Raw genomic sequence first — 8,665 nt, 5'->3', positions numbered from 1 at the left:
AAATATCAAAGTGATTAATTTAAAATTAAAATTAAAAACGTTAATTATAAACAATATTAGTTGGTCAAAGCTGTGGTATATATTTTTACCTTAAATATACTTACGTTTTAAATACTGAATTTAAGTTTTTTTAATGTTCCGTAATATCTAATTATAAATAATCTATTATAATCTTAGCGCCATCTACACGATTATTGTCAAAGTATCCGAAGTAAGAAATTGATATTTTATTAATAGAACGTCAAAATGATTAGAAAAATCTTAAAAAAATCGATTACAATTTAATTACTTTTTTGCGTTGTAAATATTAAGCGATAGCAATTAAATAATAAATTTAAAAATTACCGGTAAAAGTTGAATTGGTAACCGCTAAGAGCGACACCAGCGAAGCTCAGAGCGTATATTTTTAGTTCAGAGAAATAAGGAAAAAAATATCCTGTTGGTGACACAACCCCCTCCAGGCCGAAACTAAATTTTTTGAGTAGTATGGACATCTATTATAATAACCTATATGTTTCCTGCAGCCGATTTTGATGATATACATAGTAATAAACAAATGAAGATCAAAAAACGGTAAATTTTCGCTTTTTTCGTCTATTACTAAAAAATTAGGCATTTTAAACAAATTTGAGAGTAAGAAACTTATAAACCGTATAAAAAATTTCAATATGGCATTCGCTGAATATATCTATCGTTATTGGTTCCTTAGAAAATTGCAAAATAAATCATAAATTTTGAGTTTTTATAAATATTCATAACTTATGTAAACATTAACTTAGAACCTTCTTATTACACGAAATGTTGAGACTGATGATGCTTAAATCATACCCTAAATTTCAAAGCAATTGGTCAAATAGTTTAAAAGTTATTTAATTTGTTTATCCCAAATTAATTTTTTTTGCAACACTGTAAGTCAGAAAATGATGAAATTACAGTAATACTTTAGATAGTTTATGAAAGAAGAACATTTACAGTATTAATTTAATTAAAAAAAATGACAAAAAATAATTATAAATATTGCAAAATTATTTTGAAAAACATGTGAATTAAAAAAAATGGGGGGCTAACTTTGTCCCTAATTGTCCTAGGACAGTTGTTTTTCTTTCTAAATGTGTATAAAAATTCAGTATTTCTAAATATAAAAAAATAATTTTTCTACAGGGAACGGTTAAAAAGTTACTCTAATTGTTTATGAGTAAGCAAAAAATCGACATGTTTTTGCAAAATAATTTTACACTGTTTAGAATTATTTTTTGTCATTTATTTTTAATTAAGGTAATAGTATAAATGTTCTTCTTTCATAAACTGTCCGAACTATTACTGTAACCTCATAATTTTCTGACTTATAGTGTTGCAAAAAAATGAATTTGGGAAAAATAAATTAAATAACTTTTAAACTATTCGACCAATTGCTTTGAAATTTAAAATATAATTTAAGTACAAGAAGTCTCATCATTCCGTGTAATAAGAAGGTTCTAAGTTAATTTTTACATAAGTTATGAATATTTATAGAAACTCAAAATTTATGATTTATTTTGCAATTTTCTAAGCAACCCATAAGGATGGACATATTTAGCGAACGCCATATTGAATTTTTTATACGATTTATGAGTTTCTTACTCTCAAATTTGTTTAAAGTGCTTAACTTTTTGGTAATAGACGAAAAATTCGAAAATTTACGGTTTTTTGATCTTCATTTGTTTATAACTATGTATATCATCAAAATCGGCTGCAGGAAACATATAGGTTAATAATATAGATGTCCATACTACTTAAAAAATTTGGTCTTGGCCTGGAGGGGGATGTGTCACGAGAAAAATCTTATTTCTCTGGACTATTTGTGCCTGTATCGGTTTATTGGGTTATCTTTAATAAAATAATAACCTGCGAGAAGGAGTGGCATCAACCCCACGATGAATGCGCAAGTTGGCACCATGTCACTTATATTTCTTGAGGTATCCTATAGCTACTCACTAATTTTCATGAAAATGGATGAACGATCACCAAAATTGGCGGCAGTAGTTTATTTTTTTAAATTCAGTGAACTGCACTATTAGGTTAAAGGTCATTTTTGCAAATAAAAACAAACAAAAATGTTCCTTAAATGAGAAGAGCATTACAATACAGGTTTTTCCTTTTTTAAATTTTTGAATAAACTGAACGGTAGGTGCGCCTACTTCTGAATAATTGCAACTATGTATTTTTTTTATTTAGCTTAAATTCCTCTATAATTAAGGCAATTGACATAACTGAATGGCAAGTAACTGGCTTTTAATTATTTATGATAAATACCTATTTATATTTTGTGTTATATTTAAAAGGAATTTTTAAGGATAATGGTTGTTTATAAAAGCTTAGTATTTTGTTAATAATTTATTACTCATTTAAAAATGAAGAACTTTGTTGCACTTATCATACTAAGTTGTCTTTCGGTTATCGTCCTTTCACAAACGAGTAAGTGTTTAATATTCTTAAACTGACATAATTTACAACAATAATTAATTATTATCATACAGAGAGGGGCAAAATTATGAAATAAGTTTGGAGATTATTTAATAATTATATAAAATTAATCAACGATTTTGGACATAAATCCCGAAACAGGTCGATGTTTGCTTTTAAATCAGAATTTTTTTTTTCATATAATATTTATCATAATAGTGACGTTATCCACCTGGGCGTGATGTCGCAATCGATGATTTTTTTAATGAAAATAGGTGTTATGTGGTAGCTCATTTGAAAGGTTGTTCAGTTCTCTATTCAGTAATATAAACATTAACATCATTATTTGTACAGGGTGGCCAAAAAAATAATTTCTGTATTAAATTAATGGAGCAAAAACAAGAATGTATGTATGTAATTTATTTTGTCATAAAATAGAAAAAAATATTCATGTGGCAAATTAAGATTGCTTTTTGCTTAAATATTTAATTTAAATTCAAACTGATAGGAGGCAGGTGGGCGGTTGTTTGACATTTAATTTAAGTAATAATGGGTGTTTATTTATGAACAAAACATTTTTTTCTATTTTCTGGCAGCAGTAATATGTATTTTGAGTTAAATAAATTATATTTTTCAATTAATTTAATTCACTAATTATTTTTTGGCCACCCTGTATAAATAATTATGTTAATGTTTCTATTACAGAATAGAGAATTGAACAAATTTTCAAGTGAGCTACCACGCGGCCCCTATTAGTGTGATATACAGTGATGAGCGCGCTAATAACCGGCAAAATAAGGCAAGAGATGGAAACCATAATACAGTGTGAAATAAAAAGAGATGAATCTAGTAGAGATGGAAATTATCGATATAAATGTATAAACGAACATTACATTACATACTTTACCACCTTTAGACGTATGTGACAGGAGTATTTTATAAAATTCTCCTGTCACAGTGACAGTTGTCTTACTCCTCCGATACGTCTAAAGGTGGGAAACTATGTATGTAATGTAATGTTAATTTATACGTTTATATCCATAATTTCCACCTCTACTAGTTATTAGCGCGCTCATCACTGTATAGTTATGCCGGGATATGATGACGTCACTAGAATGATATATACGCCAAAAAATTAAAATTTAAAAATAAGAATCGACATATTTTGGGATTTACCTCCAAAACCGTCCATTCTCAAGGAAATGAATTTATTCCATAATTTTGTCCCTCACTATATAAATTTTAGCGTTTGCAAAATTGATCTATAAATGTGAAATCTGAGATCAGCTTCATTTAAACAGAATAGGTTGCTAATTTTTTTTATAAAATTTTTTATTTTAATTTTTATTTTTTATTTTTTTTGTGTTTGCTAATTAAATTCTGCTAATTAGCATCTCAACTTTATTTTGAGCGTAATTTTCTTACTGTTGATGCTAGAAACCTTTTTAAAAAACAAAAATAATTTTTATCTACTCTATGTCATATTATGTATAAGTTTTTAGTTTGTGAAAACTCTCATTATAAATAGAAGTGCGTGAAGTGTTTAAAGTTTGCGTGAAGTAACAATGTATTTTAAATGGGACTTACTTTTTCGCACTGTTTTTGACACATTTTCACATAATCAAATATCCTTAACTTTCGCATTGTCATGGTGATGACATAATGAGCAATAAATTACGACAAAAGCTTTGACAGTTTTGTGGTTTGAAAGAAGTTAGAATTTTTAAATGTCAAAGTTCTAAAAATTGTAGAATAGAAATAAATTCCAGTGACGAAGAGTTACAGTTTTTTTATTTGTTCATCATAGATAAAATATTGTATGAAACTGTGCGTAAAGTAATTTTTGGCGAACTTACGCGATGTATAGCACTCGCTCAACTTGCGTGCGTGCGTTCGCAAAAAACATACTTCACGAACTGTTTCATAAATAACTATTTCTAAACACTTTAAAAAAGTTGTAATGAGCTTACCCCAAAAAGTGCATAATTTTTTGGATATTTTACGTTGAAATATTCGTTTTTGAATTTGACTAATGTGAGCGTATTTTTCATTAACTACAACTATACTTCTACTGGGTCTAGGGACCTCATACATAGGTATATCATTTTATCACTGTTGTGTGGGTTATATTTTTGCTCAAATTATTTTTTTCCATAAAATACTTACTTTTTGATTTATTTGCTAAAACCGTCCAAAAACGTGTTTTTTTTTGTTGAAGAATGAACACATTCACTTCCAAATAACTGGAGAAGCATTGACTCAGTGAAAAAACGCTATATAGCAAAAGTTGCTTAGACTTAATCAGTTTATTCATTTCCGGGCTTATTTTGAACTTTAATTTTTTCACCCCCAAGTGAGTAAATGGAGTATAATTAAGTCATATATTTTTTGTTTCAGCGAATCGTTTGTGCCCTGACAATTCCACCCCAGGATGCAAACCTTGTTGTCCAGATCCAAGTTGCCTTTTCAGAAAACCAATATGTCCTTTTGAAAAAGTCTGTAAAAATTTGCTTCCAAATTTGTGTCTTTTTGAATGTAGATGCAATCCAGGTTATTTAAAGAATATCGTTGGTCACTGCGTTTTGCCAGATAAGTGCCTATTAAAATAAATGTATCAAGTTAGGAGTTGTTAGTTCTGCTTGACAAAATTGAGCAGTAACTGTCATATAATTAAACTTGTTGTTATTGAATTTTGTATTTTATTGATTTAAAACTACAATTTCCGTTAAACACGGACTTCTATTTCACCACGATAATAAAAAAATCAGAATAAGTATTGTTACCAAGAAAGACGCTTTCTCTGTAACAGCTATATAGTTAGCTTAAAGAAACCAGAAACAAATAAAAGTCAGATCATAGAGATTCTTCTCTGGGGTGGGTTAGAAAACATAAGAAGGAATCATTTTAGTCTGGCCTAAAATGATTTATTCAAAGTAGATTTAAGGAATATCTAACAAGAGGGCTCCAGCAAAAATATGTGAGAATTATAAATTAACCCTTAAACGCTCAACCTTTTTTAGGTTCCATGTACGCCCAAGGGTGGGTAAAAAATGTCCACCTCGAAAATAGCTAATATATTTATTGAGAGTTGTTGGAAATGGATTAAATAAGAATCTTATGCTTAATAAACACAGCATCTTCTAAAATATTATTATAAACAATTTACAAACCTTACAACAAAATTACAATGTACATCAAACTTAACATACCAGTAAAAGCCAGTAATTCACATTTGTCGATTTTCTTCACATTCTTCCTTTCAACCTCCTCATTGGCGGATAATTATGTAGAGTATGTAATTATACGTCGATAATTATATCGATTATCTTCCTACCAACGAGAAATTATGTAGAAACCTTTAGTAACAAGTTTCACCAAGGGTGTACTTTTTATGCCCACCCATATTTAACTCAAGATGCTACTTTTATTTTCAAAAATATCGGTAGAACCAAATTAATATTCGATAAAGTGCTGTCTTTTTAACAATAAATAATTTTTATTTTATTTTTAAACACGTAGAAATATGTTACAAAGGAATATGCATTAGGTGGACATTTTTTACCCACCCTTGGGCGTTTAAGGGTTAAAGAGTAAATACATATAACTTGGGTATATTAATGGGCAATGGGTGGGAAAACTCTTGACGCTAGTCAATTAGGTTATAGAGAACAGTGCCTACGTTCTTTCCGATGAGGCTCCAATAAGAGCCGAAAATCGCGATTTAGAGGACTGGACTGCGCTCCGTGTTCTAATTGAAAAGTAAGATTGTTTTGCCTTCGCATTGCAACTGAATAAAAATGGTATACATTTTTATTTTATAGTCGTATTACTCCTTAGAGTAGCCAGGTGCATTTTCCGTTGGAACTTTACCGAGCTGCAGACGGGGGATGTGAATTGCATAGTGTAGAATTCCTTCCCTTTGTCTTCACTGCAGCATCCATTTGGCTTTCAAATTGTAGAAGCCTTGGAGGTGTCACCAGGGAAATATACCAATAAGTTTTCAATTTAAAAATCTTTTAGTAATAATTTTAATATTTTCAATATTATTAATTTTGCTATTAGGATTGAAAACAAACTTCATCTTTCAATTGCCAGATGACGCTAGTCACCTAATACCTTTACTTCGGTTGCAATGGGTGGGGAAAACTCTCGACGCTAGTCAATTAGGGTATGGAGAACAGTGCCTACGTTCTTTCCGATGAGGCTCCAATAAGAGCCGAAAATCGCGATTCAGAGGACTGGACTGCGCTCCGTATTCTAATTGAAAAGTAAGATTGTTTTGCCTTCGCATTGCAACTGAATAAAAATGGTATACATTTTTATTTTACATATAACTTTATTACCAAATCAAATATTGTTTATTAAATATCAATATAATAATATATCGTTCCAACGTTTTTAAATGAAAGAGAAAAACACTTGACAAAAATTCAACTCGAAGAGGTTTCAACTAAAATACCTAAAGTCCCTAAGAGCTCTTTACATTATTTTAAAATAAAACTATTAAATAATTTTGATATGACTTTAGTTAAGTAATAAAACATTACCTATCTTGGGAACAGATAGACTAGTGAGATATTGAAGTGTCTCTTAAATAAAAAAAAAATAAAGGAATAGTCTTTGCTACGCGAAAGTAGTGATGTAAATAATTTCACTAACCTTTAGTTCCCAAACTTGAACGTCTTCACACCATCAACATTCTTACAAACAACCAATAGAAACAGTTGCATTCAACAACCTCATTACTGCATTTCGGTAAACATCAAATCGAAATAAATACGCGACTTCAGCGGACAAGGGTATGCAAATAATATTTAAAATATAATTCACAGCTTCTATACCAAATTCTGCAAGATCTATGCGGTGGAAACACGTGGTTTTTTCTTCGTACAAAAAATATGGCTAACGAAGGCTTTCACAGAAACTAGATTCTATAATCTCCAACAAGGAATCGGAAGTCCATACTAAGTCCATACGATGTTCCACAAACTGAAGTAATCTTTAGAATCATCCAAAATATAATTTGTAATAATATATGCACATTTTTATCCAAGGCTGATCGGTTTACTTAAAAAACCATGCTTTTACTTCAAGCAATCAACGAAGACAAGACCTCAAATCTATTTCGCACCTGACAGAAACCTTAAACTAGGCCCAATCAAAATAAAATGTAGTATTTACTATTTCCGTGACTGTTTAAACTTTAAATAGGCCTAATAGCTATACAACTTATACATTTTATCAAGATCAGATATTCATTTATAATTTTATACAAGAACTTTAAAGAAAAGACCTTTGAATCGTAACAGTATCTGCTAGTCTGACAAGTGTCCTCCTTTCTCAATTTCAGCACTGCGATCTCCAATATTTGCTCCTGCGATCTAAAAGAAAAATTTCCTGTCAAATGGCTTGTATCTACATTTATCCCTTTTCCAAAAAAGAACAACGCAACAAAGTGCAAAGACCACCGACTGATAAGTCTGATGAGCCATTCCTTAACATTATTCCTCACAGTTCTTCACTACAGAGTCTCCAATAAATATGATAAGGTTATTGGTTGTTCACAATTTGGATTTAGAAAAGGCTTGGGTACTAGGCAAGCACTAGTTGTAACCCAGCTGCTAGCTCAGGACTTCTACGATCAAAGGAAAGATGTAATGATGTGCTTTATAGATTATGAAAAAATGTTCGATAGTAACATCATAAACTCATCATAAACTCATACGAGCCAGTTCCGATTTCTGTTGTAGTCTGGGCAGATTATTGGAGAATAGGCCGTTTTTGGGAAAAGTTATTTACCAACAATTATATAGGTGGAATCAAATCTTATGACTGTATATATTAATAATATAGGTATGCAAAGTCCGCAGATAGTGTGCTACTTTTTTTATAAACAAAATGGCGGATGAAAATATTATTTTTTTTAATTTTTGCTCTATAACTCCAAAGATTTTAACTTTACACCAAAAACACTCAAATAAAAATTCATTGTAATTAAATTCTACATAGAAACTTGTTTTTCGCGATTTACCTCGATGAAAATTTGCCCCGGAAAATGCGGGTTTTTCCAACAAAATTTTGATTTTTCCACTAAAATTTTAGATAAGTAATTGTTCATTAATAATTAAATAACTTAGTATTATAAAAGACCCTTTCGTATAGATTATAATTCCAGAAGCCAGTCGAAATTGAATAAACAGTTTAGCAACAACTGAATTGTTAA

General features: G+C 29.9%; 1 protein-coding gene across 1 annotated transcript; it reads left to right on the top strand.

Moving 5' to 3' along the window:
- The first annotated feature begins 2,313 nt into the window (after nt 1-2,313).
- LOC114327824 (uncharacterized) lies at nt 2,314-5,132 on the top strand. Its single transcript, XM_028276532.2, has 2 exons — nt 2,314-2,454; nt 4,840-5,132. The coding sequence occupies exons 1-2, from the start codon at nt 2,391-2,393 to the stop codon at nt 5,049-5,051; spliced, it is 276 nt and encodes a 91-aa protein (XP_028132333.1). The 5' UTR covers nt 2,314-2,390; the 3' UTR covers nt 5,052-5,132.
- Nucleotides 5,133-8,665: the final 3,533 nt, after the last annotated feature.

This window comes from Diabrotica virgifera, chromosome 9 (assembly GCF_917563875.1).
Source record: "Diabrotica virgifera virgifera chromosome 9, PGI_DIABVI_V3a".
Lineage (NCBI taxonomy): Eukaryota > Metazoa > Arthropoda > Insecta > Coleoptera > Chrysomelidae > Diabrotica > Diabrotica virgifera.
Note: the sequence above shows the minus strand (reverse complement) of the source record. Positions and strands in the feature narration are given on the sequence as shown.

Coding starts and splice junctions, on each gene's coding strand:
- LOC114327824 (XM_028276532.2), top strand. CDS start 2,391: ATGAAGAACTTTGTTGCACTTATCATACTAAGTTGTCTTTCGGTTATC. Junction 2,455..4,839: donor TATCGTCCTTTCACAAACGA/GTAAGTGTTTAA, acceptor TTTTTGTTTCAG/CGAATCGTTTGTGCCCTGAC.